This window comes from Cololabis saira, chromosome 4 (assembly GCF_033807715.1).
Source record: "Cololabis saira isolate AMF1-May2022 chromosome 4, fColSai1.1, whole genome shotgun sequence".
Taxonomy (NCBI): Eukaryota; Metazoa; Chordata; class Actinopteri; order Beloniformes; family Belonidae; genus Cololabis; species Cololabis saira.
The window spans coordinates 32,695,358-32,720,029 of record NC_084590.1 but is presented as its reverse complement, the minus strand read 5'-3'; the positions used below and the strand labels follow the sequence as shown (position 1 = coordinate 32,720,029).

The window sequence follows — 24,672 nt, the reverse complement described above, 5'->3', positions numbered from 1 at the left end:
AACACAGAAAACAGGATAAAGTGGGCATACGGACTGATGATAGAGTTTAAATGTTTAGGCAGGTCTGATCACATTATGTCTAATTTAAAACCTTTGAAAGTGAAAATAATCTGAAAGTGAAAGGTTAACTGAAATTAAGTGAATCCTCTTTTCTGCACTACCAGTATTTTATGTGAGAAAACCTTATTGTGTCCCTGAAGAGAATGATCACTGCATCACAAAAATACGATTAACCAATGCAAAATCCAAAATTGACCAGCGGCCTCTACACAGTTGTCCTCTCAATGAAAAAAAAATGCAAAAATCAAAAACAGCATAGGGTAACTATTGACTTGGAAAAGCACTATACAACTATCAAAGCAGCAAAACGAGGGTGAGCGGGAAGGGGAGCTGAGGGCTCAGTCACAAACTAGCATGATCACTACAGCCTGCTGCTAATGAAGCACATTTACTCTGTATCTTTGTAACACATGGTGAGTGAGACTTGAATGAATGCGCTAGCTTAAGCCTGTCTATTCAATATACAGGCACATTGCACTATAGCTACTGTATGTTAGCTTTGGGTTAGAATGTTGCTGTTTCTAAAACCACCTGCTACATACTATGTGGTCCAATACTCAATGGTCACTACACAGATAAACACCCAGATAAGTGTACAATGGAGTGAGCTCATCAGCAAGACAAACTCAAACATAACACATTGCTGTTGGCTAATGTAGCGCACAGGTTTTTACACTTCTTTTCTTGATGTGTTTTGCAATGCACTGAGTGCAGTTTATGGGGTTCAATTCTCACTAGTTGGACAGCACCAAAAAAGAAAAGAAAAGGCACACACACTGCTTCATATTCAAAGTCTGGATTTCCAAATTCGTGGTTGGAAATTTCACCCAGAATGCTGCTTGAGGTTGGAATTCCAGCCATGAAATTCAGAGCTGATCAAAGCTTAGCTAAATTTACCATTTAAAATGGTTCTGTCTTTTTTCATTCACGTTAAGTCAAACATGTGTACTATTCCTTTTTCGGTGGACAGGTTCCTACCTTATTTGTATGAACTAAATACAGAGTGCATGAATTAGTACTGTAGATAATAATAAAGTGGCAATGGTTAGTCTGACATTTGAAACGGTTCATAGTGTCTAAACATCCAAGCTTTTTTCCTGTTTTGTACCTGGAACACAGTAAACTCAGTTGTGACATAATTCCGCCTTCCACATAAACCGGTCTTTTTCCTGTTTGCCAATATCTGATACAGATTTTAACAGCTGATAAGTTTTAACAACATTTTAAATTGTTTTCTTAACAAAATCAGATGTGTTCCTCACCCTAGATACTTGATAACATACTCTCATTTAGGCTCACACAATCAGAATATCTGTGATGTATATATACAAATAAAACTCGCTAGCATACTTCATGATCCTGCAGATGACTTTGGAAGTCCAGACATGCTTGTTGTGACACTGTAATGATGATCAATTTTGAGTACTGCTTCCAGTTAAACTTGAAATATTGTTTAGGTAGTATTGTATTACAGCATACAGTATCTGAATTAACCACATCTTGTCCCATTATTGCCATCAAATATTGTGATTTTGTCACACTTTCAAACTGGCTTGTTTCGTGTTAGCTATCTGAACCATTTACTAGGCTTTATTTGTTTTATGTGGCCCTCGGCCTGAGTGGTCTCTGCTGTTGTAATCCGTGTACGGGCACCTACCATGGCTGCAGCAGCCGCTGCCTGGTTCACTTGGTGTTGGGCGGCTTTGATTTTGGCCTGCAGGTGAGCCGGAGGGTGGAAGTACTTGCACTTCTCCCTCGAGCAGCGGCCCTTTATGTAGTCCATGCACACAGTGACAGTGTTGTCGTTGGTGTCAATCATAGTGCTATCTGCTGGGTGGGCGAAGCGGCAGTCGCTCTCGCCACGTGTACAGTTACCCCGCTGGTATTCCCGGCATACCTGAGTCACAAATACAACGGTGAGAAATTGATTACAAACCAAATCGCAAACCTGCTCCCATGAATGCACACAAATGCCAGACTCAGACACGCATTATGAGGTCACTGCTCACATTTGATGAAGTACTCAATCTGTTCAGTCATTTTAGAACTTGACAGTCTCTACACCAGACAGGGCCAACCAATCTTAATGACAGGTTAGGCCATTATTATTGATTGATAAGCAGAACTGATTCGAACCAGCATTTACAGAATCATCCATCACAGAACATGCATCTGTTATTCAAATGAGCCGTGGATCTGGCCTCCCCGAGATGGACAGAAGGGGGCAGCAGCTGCATGAGCGACAGAAAGCTGAGGAGGAACGTGACTGGCACCTTTTTGAATGTAGAGGATCAATCGGGCTCATGGGAAATATGTGCCTGGTGACCCTCAAGGGAGGCTATAACTGATGTAATCTTCATCCCACACATAATAAACAACCCAGATACTAACACACACACAAACACACACAGAGAACGGGTGCACATAGACAATGAGGAGGTTTTTTTTTCCCTTTCTCTTTTTTTAATGAAACAAATTTTGACAGAAAAGAACTGGGGCATTAACTTCAGACCTCTGTTTGAGCCCCATCTGAATTATTCTCCGACAAATGAATTATTATTACCATTGAAAAAGGCACCTATCCAACAGGTCTGTTTTCCATTCTCACTCTTTTTGTGCGTTAAAGGTGTGATTTACAGAGCACCGGCTGCCAGACAAATGGCCACCAGCACCGTCATCCTCCTTTCATCCACCATCACTGATCAGTAAGAGGGGCGGGGCGGGCTTGGATTATCTCGCTGTCTGTCTCTCATTTCTTTATACCTCTACACCTATACCTTCATGTAGACACCAGGACATTTGTTCACTACCATTGCTACCATTAAGACTAGTGCTGGTGCTCTTTTCTTTTTTTGTCCCCCTTTTAAAGAGAAATGCCCTTGTTGTCAGGCAGATATTGGCTAAACTGGTGAGGGAGGGAGAAGGGAGAGAAGATATAAACGTGGTTAATGAAAAAACAGAAAAAGACTGACAGATGGGGATTGTGGAGATAGAGGTGAGCATGGCCGTCATAGGGGAAAAAAAATTAGACATGCAGAGGAAGACTAAATTGTAGCAATTAGATGTCCAGGGCAGCAGGTGTGGACCAGTGTGCTTCTCTTAACAGTTATGCATTAGTGGAAGCTGAACCAGAAAAAGTGCTTGACTGGACAAACAAACAATGGGCCTGTTAATCATATTCCTGTCTCCATGGTATCGTGGTCCCTCTGGGGCATTTACATCACCATGGCTGCAGGTAAGCAGCATATGGTTTAATGCATTCTAAGAGGTTGCAGTTTTACTGCAGAACCATAAGCAGAAGAGTCAGAGGGATCACAGGAAAAGTATTTTTTGGGTAAAACAGGATTGTCTTCTAAAATAGGAATTTTCTGTCAGCCTCAAGAAACCAGTCTGCAACTTATCCTCTGACTGGTATTTGTGTCTGCCCAAAGAATTCCAGCTATGTTTATTTTGAAAGATACACTGGAGAAACTAAAGTATGACCGGCACTTCAAGCGAATATTTTTTTTATAGATTCATCCCAACCAATATGGTCAGCCACTACGCCTGAATGGACAGTCAAAATAAGCAGATTATCAAATATTTCATCTAGTTTGCTTTTTTAAAGCTTTTTTTAACCACACTTTGATGCCAAATGCTATTGATCTTTTTCTAGACAGCTACAACAGTCCTCGAACTCAATTAAAAAAAAACATGTTTCACGAACAGCGACAATTTTCTCCCTCCAATGACAAAACGCCTTTTTTCTGTTATCTTTGTCTCCACTTCCCACCACCCACAACGGATGACCACCACAGGATCTGCGGATTGATCTGACCCAACCCCCTCCCCATCTCTCTTTCCTGTCATTGACCTTTCCCCCTCACGCTGCATGCAGTCTGCTCATTCATGCTGTCTGCTGAGTTACTTAACCAATTGCTCATTAATTACCATACGACCAAACATTACTACTTAAATGTAGCCTTCGTAACGTTCTCACACACCTCCTGCCTGCCTCCAACGATTTCCCCATTATCCCACTGCAAGTGTTTCCCGGGTGGAGCTACATAATGGATGAGATTGACTCACTGTCCAATTAATGTTTATCTGAGCACAGCAAGAGGAGGGGCACTCGTCAGGTTTCAAATGACTAATTGCTTTCATAGAAGATGTAATGATTTTTTTTTTCTTTTTTCCAAATGACACATTTGTTCACAACAAGTTGAGCTGATGGGAAGGAAGAAGCTAATGTTTGTAGATTCTCTCATTAATGTCTTTTTGGTTTTGCTAAAGTCTGGGTAATGACTGTATTATGGTAATAAGATGTAGCTACTGTAACCGAAACTGTGTACTAGATACATAATTAAAGTCTACAAACAAAAACTGTTGAGGCAAGACTTTCAAACCCATGCTTTTAATATTCAAATAGGTGCAGTCCACATTTCAAAGCCCGGTCTGTTCATGTGGACGGGGAAATGATCCTCGCCGGGTGCAGCATCACTGGAGCTCTGTCAATCTGTTTTTTTAATCTGTGACTGATTTGCAGCTAAAATAAATGTTATGCAAATCCTCCCATCTGTGTGATCAGTGGTGTGTGCTTGCATCTTTTTTTTTTTTTTAGTTATATATTCTCCTCTTCATCACTGCGTGTGTGTGTGTGTGCGTGTATGTAAATGTGAGTGTTTCTCACCTCCAGTCTGTCTGTCCTCATGAGTTTCTGTGCAGCAGCAGCAGCGGCAGCAGCAGGTACGGGCATGTTGGGGTTGCTGGTGACCAGTACAGGCGCACTGGGCAAGATGTCAGCGGGCATCAAGCCGGGCGACACGGGGCCAAGGTAGGGGTTAAATGCAGCGGCCGCTGCTGCAGCAGCATTGGCATTGGTTGCAAGGCTGGGCGTGACTGAAAACATGGGCTGCGGGGGGTACAGGCAGAATAAACGTTTGTTAAAATTTGGCAAATATATCCCAAAAAAAACAATTTAAACTTTAATTGTTTAATTACATCTGCCAATTGAGAAGGAACAAGTGACAGAAGAAGGAAGATAAAAGAAGTGTGCAACTGTCTTCAGCAAAGCATAGGAGGAACTGTAGCTGTGGCTGTGCAGGGAAAGAAGACAGTAAAAATAGATAATAAACAGGCTTGCTTGCATGTGCGGAATATGAATATTTCTTCATTGCTGCTGGGCTTTTATTTTCAGGTAGAAGAGACTAGAAGAGACCAGTATGTGGCATCACCTACTCCCTTTGATCAGTTAGAATCACGTGCTTCATACACCAGAGATCACACCGATAGAAGTAATAACGATGAGGGACATCAAGCTGTGTGTACGTGTGAAGCTGGAGAGGGGCTATGCTGTAGTGTCTGAATGCCTTGTGCTGGAGTTCAGAAGAGAAAACATCCTCCTTACATCTGCTTCCGCTGTTCTCCAAGTGGCTGAGGCGTAAGCTAGCTGACATGACGCTCCCTAAGTTTTCACTGCACGCTCCTGACCTGAACCCCAGTCTGAGGATTGTCTCTTGAGCCGCTGCCAAGAGGACACAGTGAGTAATAAAGCAGCGGCAGCAGCCAGAGCTGGACAGCTACATTCTTCCAAAAGCCTCCTGCCTGCCTTGAGGTGACTCAGAAAATAAGTAATGATGTGGACTTTCTAATTCCTGCTTTTCTTTATCCAGGACCGTCTGAAGAGTTACTCCCTATCACAAAGTGCTCTGGAAAAGTAGATGTCCCCAAATATTAGTTTGAGATCTTTGGAGCTCAAGGTTGATATAACAGAGACATGATGTCATTGGAAACCCTCTGAGTCATGAGGTTTTAATGCAGTGATATCATCCTGAGAAGACATGCTGACTTCATTTTTATAATATCTGTTTAGATAACACTGCATATTCTTTCTACAGCATAGTGTACACCTGCAACAATTCTCAAACCGCTAAAATGAGTCTCTGAGTGGTTTGAATTTACAACATTGGCACTCTTCCATATACCAATTTGCAGTACTGAGATACTAAAATTCATTGAATTCATAGAATCAAGCTTCAACAGTGGCTGTGAATATACAACAAATTGAAACATATTTTAAGGAAAACAGGATTCATTAGATGAACTTTATCTATTGGAGGAAATGAATACTAATTTCTGGTGGATGTGAAACCAGCTGGGTGCATAGTGTACCTCCGGTTTCCAAGCGGTTTAAATACTGATCAGTTAAACCTGCTCTTGCTGCAACACTGCCGTCAGGGTCAGCATTGGGCTGTATGAGCTAAACTCAAAATGTTCTGGTGTAGGTAGTACTGTGCTGCAACCAATCAATCGATCAATCAATTTTAACTGACTCATTTAACTCTTTTACATTTTTTATGCTCACCCTTATTTTTATTGGATCTTACTGCTCTGTTTTATATTTAGTTTATCCTTTTTTATCATAATTTATTTTCATTGTTTTATCTTAATGTTTTATCTAAATATTTTAGTCGTTATTTATGGTCTATTTTATACATTTTACTGTCTTATTCCTTTAGTTTTTAATGTCTTGCTTTTTAGACATACTTTTAGGATTTTACGTTATGTTATACTTTTGTATGAAAGGTGCTTTACAAATACATTTTGATTTGATTTGATTTGATTTGAATCGTTTTAGAAAACCAAAGCATGTTAACGTTCGAGAAAAACACAAGAAAAATAGAAGAACGTGTATGCAATTTCTAAAAGTTGTTACAATGTTTGGATGGATGGATGGATGGATGGATGGATGGATGGATGGATGGATGGATGGATGGATGGATGGATGGATGGATGGATGGATGGATGGATGGATGGATCTATGGATGGATGGATGGATGGATGGATGGATGGATGGATGGATGGATGGATGGATGGATGGATGGATGGATCTATGGATGGATGGATGGATGGATGGATGGATGGATGGATGGATGGATGGATCTATGGATGGATGGATGGATGGATGGATGGATGGATGGATGGATGGATGGATGGATGGATGGATGGATGGATAGATGGATGGATCTATGGATGGATGGATGGATGGATGGATGGATGGATGGATGGATGGATGGATGGATCTATGGATGGATGGATGGATGGATGGATGGATGGATGGATGGATGGATCCCATCTTACTTAAGTATATACAGTACTCATAAATTAAGGGTTCTGATATTTTATTTTTCTTTATCATCAGCTATGTTCATCTTAAAATATCACAACTAAAAATGTTAAAAGATGAAATAACAACAGTAAGAAAAAATAGCCATAGGTCAAGATCACTCACATCATTGATCCATGTTGCTGCATGGTTTTATGAATGCTACTTAGGTATAAATGGGAGATTTAGTGATTTAGTGATTTCTGGATGAGCTCCCACGGAGAGGCATCTGATTGCAGATTATCTTTTGTCCTTTCAGGAGCTGTGCTTTTCTTATGCACATCCAAGATCTTCACCAAAACCACATTTCCAAGTTTTTTGCAAGAGTGAGAGCCAATGAGCAGCTGAATGAGTCTTATAGTGCTGTAGGTGGACTGTCAGCTGATGGTGAATCTATGATAGAAAGAGTCATGGGCACCATCACTCACAGCCAGATGTAATGGACCCTCATTATGTCAGCCTCTGTACAGTTTCATGCATGAAATGAAAGCACTCTTTTTATGCATATCGTGGGAGGAGGGACAGATGTGGCAGAACAGCAGATGCAATGTGGAGGAGATACTGAGAATGGAGGCAGGAAATGAAGCCACACATGCAGGCGAGTGATGGAGAAAGAAGATCTAATTCCTGAGAGGGCTGGCACCTATTCTTTTCCTTTTGTTCCTTTTACACACAACATGCTCTTTTTAAACTTTTCTTTTGTAGGGCAGGTCTAAAGGTCTGCTGTCTTCCTATCACCTTCACTTTACCTGCCTGCCTTTACCCTGTCCATTTATCTCTTCCTGCCGGATTCAATGCTACATTTCTTCTTGTGCTGTGCCCTCCCCTGTCAGCCCGCCTTACTCCCCCTCTCCTCTTTTTACTTTCTCACCATGACATAAACACAAACGGAAGACTTTACAGTCCCATGGAGATCTAGTGCCTCTTTAAATCCTGCCTTGGTTTCCTCTCGTCCTCTCACTGGGCTTCTCGACCCGGGCCATGCTTCCAAGTTAAGGGTGATAAGCATTGGTTACTGTAAGTGTGCACGTTCATGTGTGGCACATCTTCAACTGTTGTGAAAACAAATTTGATCCAGTGCTCTCACTCAGGGGGCAGATGAGATGATAGGAGAATTACTTTAAGCATGACTGGCAGGTATCCAGAGCCTCACATGGAAGGATTCTTTTGAAAACACTGACTCCGGCTTTTCCATCACCTTGAAGGTCCTTGGGGGTTCCAGCGTATTCACAGAGCAATTTCTGATGTCTCTTCTGTGTGTGTGTGTGTGTGTGTGTGTGTCGAAGGATTTGTGGACATTGAAAAATGCGACGTAACAACAGGACACGTCACTAATCTTCGTGTCTCCCTATATCATGTTAAACCTGAGCCCAGTTTTGCAATCATCCATAACCCCAATTCCAAGCAAAGCTGCAGCACTGTGTAAAATGTAAATTAAATCAGACTACAGTGATTTGTAGAAATCACAGGTGCATATTTTATTCACAACAGAGCATAGAAATTAAATTAAATGCTGAAATTGAGGTAGTGTAGCAAAATTTGAATTTGATGGCATTAAAACATCTCAAAAATCTTTTGGGCATGTTTACCACCGTGTTCACCCTTACTATTTTAATAATAGTTGCTGGAGGTTTGGAAGAGGAATGATGTCATATGATATAAAAGTCAAGATGCTTGTAAGGACAGTGACTTCTTTTTCATTTTTTTATGTGATGATGCTGCACCAAATGTTTTCAATTGGATACAGGTCTGGAATGCAGACAGTTTAGTGTCTGAGTCTTGTTGGAAAATCCAAGACCATCCCTGTAAAATATTAACTGGATGGGCGCATATGTTGTTCTAAAATCTTTATATATACCTTGCAGCATTGATATTTCCTTTCCAGGTGTGCAAGCTGACATTTCTGTAGGGATCAATTCCCCCCCCCATAACATCAGAGATACAGGCTTCTGAGCCGAATGCTTGTAACAACTCGGATGGTCTCTTCTTTTTAGTTCAGACGAGACAGCGTTCTTTGTTTCATAAAGTATTTTAAATGTCACATATGTCTGATCACAGAATTGTTAAAGAGCTGTGGCCGCGATTGGATGGTAGTGTGTCTGGATCGTACTTTTTCTTTGCACGACAGAGCTTGAACCTGCATTTGTGGATGGCACAGCAAACTGTATTCCTGGATTTTCTTAGAATTTCTGTAAATATCCCTAAGCAGTCTTTCTAATTACAGTCATGCCTGTTTTTCATGCAGCAGCACCTGAGGGCCTGAAGATCTTGAACATCCAATAGCCTATTGAGTTTTGGCCTTGCTCACAGCTCCCACGTTCTCTGAAGCTTTTGACGTTAAACCGTAGGTGTTTAGCTATTCAAAGCCTTTGCGATTGTATGCTGAGGACCATTATTCTGAAATGGTTTCACAATTTGTTGCTGTAATTACTTTTGCAGATTGGTGAACCTCAGCCTGTCTTTACTTTTGATAACTCCCATTCAAACGGCCATTTCGTTCCACTTCGTTATTTTGTGAGTGAAAGACGAGGCGGTGGAACAGCATTACATTTCGGCAATCCCTGTTCCATCTTGGGAGGTAGTAACAAAAGGTAATAACAGGACGGCATGACTGCTGTGTGTAAGGGTGATCCACAAAGGTGTGACAGTGGCGGGAGGATGGCTGTAAAGTGTGAATACAAAGCAAGACAGTGGCTCTTTAGTGACTCATTAGAGACTCTGCCTCTCCTGTATGCTCTTTTTATATCTGACCTGTTGCCACTGAACTGAATTAGTTGCAAGAAGTCCCTTCACATGGGAGACTAAAAAAGACATAATTGTCTTCGCTGTGGTCACATGTGTCTTGATGACAAAAACATGCTGAGGATGGTCTTAACCTTTAAGGAAACTGACACATTCAGGCTTGTGTTACATAAACTAGCATGTAAAAATAACCCAGGAGCCCATAAAAACTGCACACTTTAAATGTGTAAATCACGTGCGTATGGAAAGTCATATCTTGAAAGTGTGGATTATTATGTTCATTGTATTTTACTCACCACTGGCTGTATTTGTGTGCCGGGGATCATGGCGTTGGCGAGCTGCATCTGTTGGGCCAGCATGGCCATGTTTTTCTGTTGGATGAGGTTGTTCCTTCCATTGATCTCCAGCTGTGTCTTTAGGTGAGGAGGAGGGTGCAGGTACTTACAGTTCTCCCTGGAACAGCGGCCCTGATGGTGCGGGAGAGGGGACAAGGTGGTAGGAGACATAAGGAGGACAGGTGAGAAGAATAAACACATGGAAAGTGGTGGATCAGAATAGTGCTGCTTGTAATTGTAGCTTAATGTGAAGAAGTAATGAGCCTTTGCTCGAGTCATTGCCCTCTCATTTGCAGGGGCTGACCCAATATCGTCAGCATCTAGGACTGTTTATCATCAAGAAACAAAGCAGTTCAGCTTCGTTTTCCTTTTTTGTGGTCAAAGCTTTAGGCTTGCTACCATACCACTTTTCACAAGGTCACACTGAGGGAAAAATTAGCTTAGAAATAAGTTAAGTCTGTTTCTTACATTAGCGGTTCAGGGAACACATGCCATGCATTCCAAACCAGTGGAGCAGATCCCCAAACCAAGCATCAGCGTACAGAGCATCTGTTAGAATGGACTGACTTTTGATAGCAGATTAATACATGTCTCAATGTTTTCATGAATTATTAATCAAGTTTTTTAGTTTTAGGTTTTTTTTTTGTTTTCTTTTGGGGGGGGGGGGTCTGTTCCAGTGGCGCTGGAAGCGGGGGGGCCAGGGGGCCATTGGCCCCCCCACTTTTCCCTCCTCTCACATTCTTTTTAAAGCCTGATTTATGGTTCCGCGTTAAATCGACGGCGTAGCCTACGGCGTAGGGTACGGGGCGACGCGCACCGTACGTACGTGTCGCCGCGTACCCTACGCCGTAGGCTCTGCGTTGGTGTAAAGCCTGAATTGTGGTCCGCGTTAAATTGACGCAGAGCCTACGGCGTAGGGTCTGCGTTGGTGTAACGCGGAATCATAAATCAGCTTTAAAGGAGCATGAGGCTCCTTTTAAGAAATGAGACTCATTAGCACCACCCTTCGGCATGACGGCCGTCGGGGGTACTGCAGCCAACAGTGAAGCCGGCACGGGAGAACGGGGAGAACGCGCATGCAGCGTCATGTGACGTCACATCCGCAGGACAGCGCGGGAAATTCGGCCCCCGAATTGCAGCACATTTTGCAGCACACAGCCTGTTCAAGGCAAAGGAGAGATACACTAGAGGGCTCATTCGTTTTGGTTTGGAACGCTTCATCTGACATTATTACTAGAAAACTTAAAACGTATACACATTTTTTTCATAAATCCTGCCTCAAGCTCCTTTAACATCCCTGACGTCCACAACTCCTTCGGAGCCCGGCCCTTCAGCCCCAGAACCAGCGCAGCGGCAGCCAGAAGAACCAACAGTAGCAGCTCTGTGCCCCCTGAGACTGTGGAAACCGCCGGCACTGAACAGAAACAACCTAGTGCTGGCTCCGACTGCGTGGAAGATTGTTGTTGTGATTGTTGTTGTACACCGCCACACACACACACACGCACGCGCGCGCACGCACGCACGCACGCACGCACGCACGCACGCACACACTTACACACTTTTTGGCCCCCGCACTTCTGAAATGAATCCGGCGCCCCTGGTCTGCTCCTCATATTAGTGGGTTAATCAGAAAGCATTAGATACATTTTTGACAATACATTGTTCCTTTACACTAGATGTGATAATGTTAAGCCCCTGGTTTTGCAGCGACATCAGTAATCAACTGATGTTGCCAACAGTAATTGATGTTACTGACAATAAAATTAGACATTTAAGCATCTTAGCATTGCCAGGACAAACTTATGTAAAGAAATGGTTATTATTATTATTATTATTATTAGGGCCCGAGCACTTACAGTGCGAAGGCCCTATTGTATCTGTAGGAATTTTCCTTCTTTCTTCTTTCTTTCTTTCTTTTTTATTTTTCCGACGAAAGGAAAGCCCTTTTGCCCCCCTAAATGTGCCCCAAAAGTCAACCAAATTTTGCACGCAAGCCAGGCCTGGCGAAAAAGTTTATATTTAATGGTTTGCATTAATGGGCGTGGCAAAATGGCTCAACAGCGCCCCCTAGAAAACTTTGTGCCTCAAGCCCCACAATACGGTTTTGACGTACATGCATGAAAAACACCTGTATCATGTCGCAAATTAAAAAAGTCTCTTGGCACCATGGCAGAAACCGAACAGGAAGTCGGCCATTTTGAATTAATCGTGTAATATTGCCGCAATTTATGCCATTCCTTGGGCAATTAATACGGCCCGAACCGTAACGTGCACCCAGGTGTGTTATACATACAAAATGTGCATCTCCATCCTGCGACGACGCGCATTACTTTTCTCATTCAAAAGCGTTAACGTGGCGACGATAGACGCCAATAAGCGCGCCCCCCCTTCACCTGATTGGACCATATTTGATAGTTCCCCAAAAGTCACCAAATTTTGCACGCAAGCCAGGCCTGGCGATAAATTTTATATTTCATGGTTTGCATTAATGGGCGTGGCCTAATGGCTCAACAGCACCCCCTAGAAAACTTTGTGCCTCAAGCCCCACAATACGGATTTAGGTACATGCACGAAAATCGGTACACACCTGTATCATGTATCAACCATATTTGATAGTTTCCTACTTTCTGCCATCATTTTTGAATGGTTTAATATAAAGAGTCGTGGGTGGTGTCATCAGACTCGATTTTGAGTCCTTTAACATAATTGGTGCAAATTAGCCCCGCCTCTTTTTCTGATTGGTCAATATTTGATAGTCCCTATTCTCTGCCGTAACTTTTGAACGGGTTGTGATAAAGACATGTGGGTGGTGTCATTGGATTCGGTATTGAGTACTTGACCTTCATTGGCCTGAAATAGCCCCGCCCCTTCTTCTGATTGGTGAATATTTGATAGTCCCTATTTTCTGCCATAACTTTTGAATGGTATCACATACAGAGTCGTGGGTGGTGTCATCGGACTCAGTTTTGACTCCTTCACCTTCATTGGCCTGAATTAGCCCCGCCCCTTCTTCTGATTGGTCGATATTTGATAGATCCTATTTTCTGCCGTAACTTGAATGGTTTGATATAAAGAGTCGTGGGTGGTGTCATCCGCTAAATGTCCAGCCCTGAAGAATCTACATGCAAGTCATACAACCGCTTCCACTGCAGCACGCCTGAACGTGCACAGGGTGCGAGGGCCCGTTCATCACTGCTTGTAGCTTTAATTATTTCTTGAAACCTGACTTACACAATTACTGAAATATAAAAATGTAAAAATCTGCTATTAAAAATAATTAGTCTCACTGATTATGGGAGGGATAATAGGCTCAAAAGTTAATAAAGGTGCAGAATATGGAACTATATTATATGTAAATATTTATGATAGAAATTCTATCCATCCATTCATTATTTACCTGCTTTTTCCAGTTAAGGATCACGGGGCTATGCTGCAGTGTTATAATAGATTTGAGTAATTATCTTATAATTATTTCATTTTTCATTTTGTTTGTTTATCATTTTAGTTATAAGTTTAAAAAGCACACTAGTAGTTTGAGTTTAGTTTTAGTTATGAAAAGTCTGTTAGTTTTAGTTTATTTTTAGTCTTAATTAGAGTTTTTGAGGAATTGACAGTGCCATAAAAAAAAATCCTTCATTCTTTCTTTTGAGTACTTAGAAAGATGAAGCCGCAAACAAAAAAAAAGGCGAAATGAAAATGAAATAATTTTAGTTTTATAAAATTGTGTTTTTTATTTTTTTTCTTTAAATTCACTGTTCGGTTCAGTGTAAGTCTTCGTTTTTGTTATCAATAATAACTCTGATCTGCTGAAGCCTATCCCATTGTTTTGAGGGGTGAAATGCCGGCGTACTCCACACAGAAAGGCCCTCCGTGGAACCAGGAACCTTGGGGCTAAGAGGTAACAGCACAAACCACTGTGCTGCCCTTCCCTCTCAAAAAAAGAGTAATTTTTAACATTTCATTTAACAAATCTCCAGACTCCCATTTACTCTGCCACCTGTGAGATTGTCAATTTGATACTGGATGTTTTACAAAACTCCATGAATCACTATCGATTGGCTGCCAATTGAGCCAAATGAGCCATGTGTCAATATTTGACATCATTTTAGAAAAGAACAGGCTGGAGAACTGATGCAGGGATCAATACATGATTGGAGCCTTCTGTGACAGCAGTAAACATACACACATCATGGCAATCTAATATTATGCTAGTGTCTATAGACAGAGCAATGTGTGTCTGTGCTTTTGCTGTTGGGGGTGATTATATTCATCCAGCAACCCGCAGCCCAAGGGGACAAGTAGCGAATGTAATTTACGCTCTCATAATGCCTGCTCCACCAAACACTCCCTCGGATAGGTGTAATATCTTTGATATCTCCTCTTTTTTTCACTCCGCCTCTCCAGTCATTCCCTTTCTATTCTTTCAGTTACGCACACTTCCTGAGCCCCGTACTGATATTTCCTCTCCTCATCATAACTACAGAGCAGTGCAGGTGGAGGGGTGGTGCTATGATCTGTGTATGCTCATGTGTGTGTGGAGGACAAAAGAGCTTTCCCTCCCTTTCTTTGTCTCTTGTCTACCTCATCAAAATCCAACCCTCAGTCCATTCCTGTGCATTGTGCATTACTGTTTGTATACATTTATTTTTAGTGTAAATTGGGAACCAGCCTTGCAAGAACACCACAGAACCCCCTCTTGTGGGGCAATAAAAGGCAGGCTGTCATGTAACAGCTATTCTCAATAAGATTACATTCTGCTTACTGTGACCTGATGTGATAGCATCTTTAAAAACCAACATACGCACTCTCCAATGTTTCCTTCATTCTGTCTCATCACGAGCTCTCTCCCTCTATACCTTTTATTTCCTGGGGGAGCCTGTTCTGCCCGGCTACAGCAGCGAAGATACTTTGCATTGGAGAGCAGCAAAATGTCAAGAGTTCTTCCAACATTTTCATTGGCTGAGAGCTGAGACTGCTTCCCGGCCTGAAGACACACATTAAAAATGCTCCAAGTCAGGCTCATCCCGGTGTGGCGGTGACTATTGATCAAAGCTAATTGGTTAATGTGTTTTGATTTTCATTGTAAATTCCCCTCTGGCTAACTAGACTCGTGCATGTCGTCTGCAGCCATTTGCCGCCATTTGGATCCACCTTACATCTCCAACTCTATGGGGGTATTTTCTGCTTTGGGATGCAGTGGTCAAAGTTCAGAAGGCTTTGAACACACTAGGCGAGTCTTGACTATACAGCCAGAGCAAGTAATCTTTTAACTGGACGGTTGGCCGATTGATTGGTTAATGTGCCATGTGTCGGTTGGCAACATTTTGAGTTGGCGTGTGGTTGTTTGTGTGAATGGTAAAAGGGAAAATCCTTGTAAAATGCTTTGTAGATTCTAAACAAAGTTATGACTTTCCAAGAAAACAAAACCTGGCCATTTTAAGACCAAACCAAAACAGGGCTGGTGTGAACACATCCTTCATCATCTCTGCCATGATGTCCACTTTAGGTCTCTGAGCTAGCCCCTTCTTTGTTGATATGTGTCATGGTGATGTAAGGGGATATGTGATTGTCACAAGAGACAACCGTTATGGGAGTTCAACGTTACATCCGTTGTTTTTTCCCAGTAGAAAGGATGGGAGGCCATTAAAGTTGCACAACCCATCCTAAAGATAAAGCAACCACACCAAATCACTGTGTTCCCTTTATTCATTTGGCATAGGTTTCATGTTGGATGCCCTTCCTCAAATGTATCTGTCCTCCCACTTTATCCAGGCTTGGGAGCAGCTCAGTGCAGCCAGTGGACTGATCTGTTGACTGATCTGTCCAGGGTGTTGGAGGCAATGTGTCCTGCCCAGGGACACTTTGGTACGTGACATGGCTGGGAATAGATCAGGCCACGTTCTGGTTGGACTGTGTAGTGACTCTCCCCACTACACCATACCCACAAAAAGCACCTCTTTTGGCTTTTTCTCTTTTAGGGGTTGCCATAGCTGATCATTGTCTTTCACATAGTGATTTGGCATAGGTGTCAGATTTAATGGCACAACTGTCCCCATTTATCCAGGCTTCAGACCGGCACCATGAGAACATTGGCTTACGACCCCTCAAAGTCCGGGGCAATTTAGGACTCTGTGTCCTGCCAACCCTGGCAGCTGACTTTACCCACTCTGCCACACCCTTCCAACATTTCCTTAAGGTAATTAAATACTCTTTCAAATAAAGTTCAAAGATAATTTAACATGTGTTGTTTTATAAATGAACTATGTAGGAACCAATTATCCCATTCACCTCAAAAGCCTAAACATAACAGCTTCATTATCACTTGTACTTTATTATCAACATTCAAAATTGTCAGCACCCTTGCACATTTCTTTTGTTTTGACAGATTCTTATGGTTTGTGTGTTACTGTTTTCCGTCATGCATGAGCATTAGGTCCCTGCCGATCTTTGCCTGTGATGCCGATGTTCACACTTCTCTCCTGTCTCTTTTCACAGCTGTTTTCTCTGTTGCCAAAACAATGTCAGAACAAGTTAACGTTCAGCCTTTCTGATCTTAAGCTGTGCTCCCTCTGGCTAAGGTGTGTGACTACCAGACGCTGCACTACTTGACTCTGTTCTGCCTTCACCTGTCTGCTCGTCCTCTGATGAGATGTTCATGTGCCAGCACACTGCATCTGTCTTTCATACTCTATCTTATTGTCCGCCTGTCTTATCTGCTTGCCTCCACATTCTTTCTTTGTCTACCTTTTCAAGCCTTGTTCCGTGTCCCGTACAACTGCAACACTTCTCTATCAGTAACTCAAGAATGACACGACAAGCCGTTAGGGAAGGCAGAAATTTGCCTTCTGAGGAAGAATGGGATACTCAAAGATATGAATATGCAAGAAGCTCTTCCAATTGCCTTTGTAGTATTTCTATTGGATTTTCAGGTTTCAAATGTAACTTGTGAAAACACTGGTTTTAATCAACTTTACAGGATCCTCTGTGAAAGAAAGGTTACACCAAGGCGGTCCACATGAGGCCATGTTGGAGAATTCTTTGAAAAAAAAAAGGTAACAATTGAATGAAAAGGTCACTTTTTTCTGTATTCTATGTCACATTCACATTAGTTGTTTTTTCTTATCTGCAAATATTGACAAGACTGTTTATATTCTAAAAGGTGACCAAAGCAAATTCAATAGATTCCCCCAGGTTGCCAAGCACTTTCTGTCCTACTTGAATGCTAATGCAGGATGTTAAGGCAGGGTTGAACAAGACCAAAACACACACCGCCTTAACATAACAACTGGCTGTTACTAGAAATGTAAAGACATGCATGGCTGAAAAGGTGCTTTTTGTCATGCATCTCTGAAGTATTTTGAAGAAAATATATCACACACATTTCATTAAGACCTCAGGAAATTGTGACAACTTTTGAAAAGAGGTCAGTAGATCTCATTTAACCCTAAAACACTAACTTTGCTTCTTGTAACGCCATCAGTGACATCAGGTATTAGACACGAAATAGGATACTTCCCGGAAACAATCACGAGGTATAAAAAGGCCAAAACATTTGTGAAGAAAAGAAAAAAAAAAAATAATAATAATGGATCTAGGAACTTGATCTTTGGTCCACTTATTCCTGGGACATGTGAGCCTTGTTCAGTCTAGGCACAGCCTCGCTACACAACTGACAACTGTGGGAAAGATCAACAAAAAATGTATTTCTTAGGAGAGGGAAAAAAAATCCAGCTTATAAAAAAGTTTTGACTCCACGAATTCCATTGGAAATAATCAGTAATGGATATTTATTCATAACTATTGCACTAAATATACATAACATGTAAGTTCCAGGACCATTCTCACTTTACTGCTAACATACAGTCCAACTCTGTTCACGGCAGTCTCGTTGTGTATGATCCATGACTTTATCACACCAGCATTCATCATGCCATGGAACACACACAGCGGCTGTGTCTAGGTTTTTCCTCCAGTTGTAGTGAGCACACATCCAGAGATAGTTATTTGGTGGAAAGAAAAACACTGGAGCCTGGCTGTGAATGTATTCATCTTTCATCATATGTGGGATCTTCATTTTGTTTGCTTTTTCCATTCCCACAAAGAATATGACACAGTTTTCCAGCGGGTCATCACCAGTGATGGCACACAGGTGAACCAGTTACCTGGAAACCAGTTGTACTCATGTATGAGTGGTTTTGAAATCTCACTGTAGGGGGCATGCCATCATTCTCATGGTGCTATTTAGGGCCCGAGCACTTAAGGCTGAATTAAGCTTCTGCGTCAAACCAACGCAGAGCACACGCCGCAGCCGTGACGCCGTATTGAATCCTTCAGACTTCTCTGTCTCTCCATTTCGTTGCGGTGCAGTACCCCCCGCAACCGCTAGTTAGCGATCTTTTTCTGAATGGTTTATTCGACTTTTTCCAGTCAGGAAACAGTGAATCAAAGAGATAAGGACAACTATTGTGCAAAAAACCAAAATAAAAAAAATCACACATAAACGAAGAAAAGAGCCCTGAAAGTTCACGACTGCTTCAAACCGGAAACCGGAAATGCGTTGCTCCCAAGCGAACCAATCACAGCCCTCTCCGTCTGCGTGTGGTCTGCGTCGCTCGACGCGTAGTTACAATTTTCGGGAGGTGCACGTCAGTGACGGCGCAGGTGACGGCGTGTGGTCTGCGTGGACGAAAACCACACGCCGTAAATGTCCAGGCCTGAAGAATCTACATGCAAGTCATACAAGCGCTTCCACTGCAGCACGCCTGAACGTGCACAAGGGTGCGAGGGCCCGTTCATCGCTGCTTACAGCTTTAATTGTTGTTGTTTTCGCACACAGTCTTCTGTTTTCATTCCTTTTTTCATTTACAATCATTTCATGAGAAGAGGTAAAAAGTGTTTTAGTCTGCATTGTATTGACCCATCTGTCCAGGGTGTTGGATATGCTCCAAGAGGATAGAAGCAGGTTTATATAATGTATGGATGCATGGATGTATTGCTTTCATGTAAAAGAAAAAAAAAAGCATATTTCCACATCTAATTTCTGTTTAAACAAACCACAAACTGATTATTAAACTCCTTTGATTCATAGCGTGCACATGGCGATTATCTCGTAAAATTGTATTTTGAACTCAGATATTACACCCTTTTGCAAGCTCGTGTCTTACCCCTGCCTTGTAAAATATACAATCTACGAATCCATCAATATTTTACCTATAGGACGAACGTATACCCGATTTGTATGACATGACCATTTTTTAAACTGTATACTGTAATTTCATTACCAGTTTACTTTTCGTATACTATAACTTTATGAACCACCAACAGATGTTGAGATACTGCTTTGCGGTATCATATTTCGCTCTTAGTTTCAGTTATACCGTGTAGTTTTTGCTCTGTTTACTTTCCTGTACTACAATGTTCTTTTTTTATATACTTTCCTCCCTTTGCTCAATTTTATTTGTTTAATTTAAGCTTGGATAAAAAGGGGCTAAAGTTAAAGTAAAATAAATATAATTAAATAAAATTCCATTTAAATTCTAGTGAAAGAACTCTTCTCTTACAGCATGTTTATGGAGTCATGGACGCGCCGTTTTCTGTGCATCATTTGTTGGTGTCTGCGTTCATGCTGTGGTACAACATGAACAAAACGTCACACTGTGGGGTTACAGCCTGTGCTGCCTGTGGTACTTTGGCAGCTCGGAAAAACCTGTAGAATTCCAGTGAATTAAACCTGGTGAAATTTCCCTGGTGAAAGAACGAACAACAGAGCCAAAGACAAGAACACAGGAGGTAGACGGTGTACAAGAAAGAGAGAGCTTTAAAGACAAAGAAGTGATGTCATCATCATCATTGTCTTTTATGTTAGACTCCCTAGGGTTGAATAGCACGCTTTATTTCACCAGAACCTACTGCATGTTCGCTAAATTGCTGAAATTAAGTTATTATTTCTAGTTTTTTTACAAGTCAGAAATGACTGTATTGAGCACACTTAATCCAGCACCTCTGATCTGTTCTTCACACTCCCTCTCTGCTCTGGCTGTGTTTGAGCTTGATGCTGCTGCACAATAAATGCCGTGACCAGTGTGACAACTGTAGAGCTCAAGTCTGGACAGCCAGGATCACAAACCTTTACGCTTTTATTAATTCTCTTTCAACAACCCTGCGTCTCTGTCCTGCTCCCCAAGACAACCATCAATCATGTCGGGGCTGTCTTCATAAGGGCTGTGATGAGAATACCCACACGTGCACACACACACACAAAGACACACAAACACGGGCATGTGATTTCCTGACCGAAGGCTCCTGTTGGCAAGCATACGTCAGACAAATTATGACATCAGACACGGCACAAAGAGCAGCCTGTCTGTGGAATGAGAGTGCAGTGAGACGGGCCAATAACACACACACAAACACACCTTTTTTTTTGTCTTTTCCTCTCTCTCTCTCTCTCTCTCTCTCTCTCTCTCTCTCTCTCTCTCTCTCTCTCTCTCTCTCTCTCTCTCTCTCTCTCTCTCTCTCTCTCTCTTTCCATTCACTAATACTAGATGTCTATATAAGTCTCATTATCTCTTTCCAATCATTTGTCAATCTGGAGCACCCCTGGTGCAGCAGCATAATAGCCTGGATCAGTTAATGACCTTAAAAATCTCATTTTAGTGGGCAGAGAAATACGCCTCTGAGACGCCGACAAAGATAGATCTGTGGACAGAGGAATCACTGACAATGACAAACAGAGGTGACATGACGTGGGGAGCAGAAAGTGTAACTGGGAGCAAACAGCTGATGCTCCAGAAAGTAAAGATTCTCCACGTTCACAAACGGCACTGACTCCAAAGAAAGCTTTTAGCCACAGGGTTCAATTAACCAAAACACCAATTAAAGCCCCCCAGTAGCACCACTTAGCCTGGCTGTGTTAGCACGTTTTGGGTGGGTGATGGTACAAAATCGTTAGCACAGGAAGCTAATGATGGGGCAAAACCATTAACTGTAATCACTCTGCTACTGATGAGCTAAACTTTTCTGAGCTGTGATCTCGTATTAGATGCGGCTAAAATTTCTATTTAACTTAAATTGTTTATCACTGAATAGACACTAACTCTTGTTAGCCTAATGAGTTTCAAAATATGCCTATATCACTAAGATATAAGATAAGTACTTTTGATAAGTTTGTATTCTTTACATCATTGCAGTCCAGATGCATCCAGAGCTTTTGAAAAGTGGGGGACACACCAGTGGGGTGTCTAGGGGGTTTTCCCGCCCAAATTTTTGAATTAAGTAGATGCCATTTCCTGCATTCTGAAGCAATTTAAATGGTTGTTAGACACTTCATTTTATCTGTTAGTAAAAGTTTGATTCAAAGATTTCTGAGACAGATTCAAAAATAAGTCCCCATTCAACTCGCCCATGGTCAGCCTGTTTATAAACTCCCTACTAAGACTAAGATACTGATGCACTCAAATTAAAATAAAAAAAAAAGTTCAATGTTAGCATGTTCTATATTATACCCAGGGTGCGATTTGTGAAAAAACCAGAGGGAGGGGGGGGCTAATTTTGAGAAACATTTTTTTTTCAGAAAAATTACAACACAACAGCGGTCCAACAGTATAGGCTATATGAAAACTTTTTCTTGTGTAAACCTTACACTTAAGCTACATAACGTAGGCGGTAGGCCTATTTTGAACATGAACTGAACCACTGCATTTGCAGAAATATTTTCTCCTAATATTGTTTTTAAATGTGCCAAATCAAAATCAATATTTTTTTAATTCTTTCTCGATATCAGTTTAACAGAAAACAGGAAATAATGTGCTGTCAAAATGTTTTTGGTTTTTTTGTATTTGTTTTTTGTGGTTAATCGGGTATATTTCAGAGTCTGACCGTCAGACTAAAACAGTCTGCTCTGATAACGCACTTTAGCCTTTTTTTTCTGCTTTCCGGTTGGCGGATCAATAGCAGCGTGGTGTCCCTGCTTCAACCACATCTCCACAAACCTGCGGGCCGGGAAGGAGCAACATCTGGTCCATTTACAGAGTTGAATAGTAGATTGTTCAGTGTGGACATTCTGTTTGTGCCTTCTGTAAGAACGTGGTTCATGGCACTGAAAGCTCTCTCATACTCGGCTGTGGTTCCTCAGGTGAGGAACACTGTGGCCGAAATGCGTGGGCCGTAACCCACTTTTTTAATCTTCTACATGAAATAGCCATTTCAAATAAAGGCTTTTTATATTTAAAGAAGAGTGCCTTGGATTTTTCTTCTTTTTCTGTCCTCCCTCATGCATTTTGTGTTCACACGTGGTCTTTCCTCATTGATCTCAGTGCGCTCAGCGCCCACCTCAGTATCAGCCACGGACTGCTGCTGGTCTCTTCTCTGAAGGAAAAGTGACGGGGCCTGCAGGATCTCCAGCGCATCTTTAATTTGCTTGTGGGGACAGTAATCCACTCGACCCTCTCGCCATTTAGTGAAGTGACCCGGCTCAACGCAGCCCCCAAACATAGTTTTGAGGGGAGGATGAGCTTGTGATGTGTGAGCTCTCCTCAGCCGGGGAGATGCTGCTGTCCACCATCCCATCAGCAATGTCACATCTGGTTTCATCTTCCGTCGCATTTTTTCTCCGGATTTTTGGTTGTGATCCTGTAAAATATGAGGATATGCTGCTCTGGCTGTATCTTTTAATTTGGCGGGCCGGAAGTCGGACTTTTGGAATGCAAGAAAATACGGTTGGTTTTCAAAATAAAACTGCTTTCTGTGGGCGCGATGCCTCTGACTCGCTCCCGGTATCAAAATCACAGCACAAGCAGAATGAACACGGACTCTGTGTATTTTGATTGTTATTACTTTTTAATAATTACGATGTAATGGTGAAAATACTTTGGGTGGGGGGGATACATTTTTTCCTCACCGAGGATAAAAATAATTCAGCAGAGGGTAGGACGCGTAAACCAGAGGGGGGGAAATCCCCACCATCCCCACCGGCAAATCGCACCCTGATTATACCTTTAAAACAGTAATGGGGCTCATGAAGTCTATAAACTGACTACAATTCACTCAAAGTATAATATTATTTTCGTATACATTTGGGATTTGGGGTGTGTCCCTGTCACATAAAATGGTTGTGACACCTGTGTTGTAATTGTTTAAATTTACCTTGATGCTTCACTTCTCATTTGATTGTAACATAAAAAGAGGATGGCAGCTGGTAAGGAAAATTTGTCTTTTGATAAGCTAAAGACTACAACCCCATTTCATAAGATTGTTTAATGTAATATCCTATATTGGACATAAAATGATGTATCTAATTAAACATCACATATTAAAACTGAGCTGGACTGCAGAAAAGCCGACCTAGCACGCTTTTACAGTGGAGCCATGCTTTGGAAATGCTTGCAAGTGGAGGTTTTTGATGTTGTCTTGCAGAAATAAGCAATTGCATTCCATTAGAAAGTTGTCACCTGGAATTACAATAAATAAATTAATACACTTTTCACATCATTCATCAATCACAATGTCTTCCCAGATGTGCAGGCTAAACGTTCATATTAATGCACGTTTATGAATACCATCTCTCTGTATGTGGTTGTGTAAGATTAGTGACCCCCCCCCCCCCAAAAAAAAAAATGAAAAAATGTAATTTTGCTTTTACAAATTGTAACAATTATATCAATGGTTTAACCATACATTTTTTTTTCAGAAAATCTAGCCCTTTCCTCTGTCTGGGAAGCCTTTATACCTCGATTTACAGTCAGTCCGGAAAGTATTCAGAACGCTTCACTTTTCCCACATTCTTTTATGTTACAGCCCTATTGATAATAGGAATAAATTCATTTTTTTTCTCAGAATTCTACACAAAATACCCCATAATGACAACATGAAAGAAGGTTTGTTATGATTTTTGTAAATTTATAAAAAATAAAAAACTATAAATATCACCTGTGCATAAGTATTCAGAACGTTTGCCATGAAGCTCAAAATTGAGCTCTGGTTCATTCTGTTTCCACTGATCTCTCTCAAGTTGATCGGAGTCCACCTGTGGTGAATTCAGTTGATTAGACTTGATTTGGAAAGACACACACACCTGTCTATATAAGCTCTCACAGTTGGCAGTGCATGTTGCAACACAAACCAAACATGAAGTCAAAAGAATTGTCTTCAGACCTCCGAAACAGGATTGTTTCGAGGCACAAATCTGGGGAAGGGTACAGAAAAATTTCTGCTCCTTTGAAGGTCCCAGTGAGCACTGTGGCCTGCATCATCCTTAAATGGAAGAAGTTTGGAACCACCAGGAATCTCCCTAGAGCTGGCCGCCCGCCTAAGCTGAGCAATCGGGGGAGAAGGGCCTTAGTCAGAGAGGTGACCAAGGACCCGACGGTCACTCTGTCAGAACTCCAGCGTTCC

At 41.7% G+C, this 24,672-nt stretch overlaps 2 protein-coding genes across 9 annotated transcripts in view; both read right to left on the bottom strand.

The window, feature by feature from the left end:
* The window catches only part of LOC133441826 (neprilysin-like), a 466,475-nt gene that overhangs the window by 303,012 nt on the left and 138,791 nt on the right, over window positions 1-24,672 (bottom strand). The gene's annotated exons all lie outside the window — the stretch shown is intronic.
* The window catches only part of LOC133441820 (muscleblind-like protein 1), an 81,625-nt gene that overhangs the window by 12,313 nt on the left and 44,640 nt on the right, over window positions 1-24,672 (bottom strand). For all 8 annotated transcript variants that reach the window (XM_061719482.1, XM_061719481.1, XM_061719487.1 and 5 more), the window contains 3 exons: window positions 10,243-10,413; window positions 4,730-4,951; window positions 1,718-1,957 (listed from right to left, as the gene is read on the bottom strand). In XM_061719482.1, coding sequence (XP_061575466.1) covers window positions 1,718-1,957; window positions 4,730-4,951; window positions 10,243-10,413 — 633 coding nt within the window. The remainder of the gene's footprint in view (window positions 1-1,717; window positions 1,958-4,729; window positions 4,952-10,242; window positions 10,414-24,672) is intronic.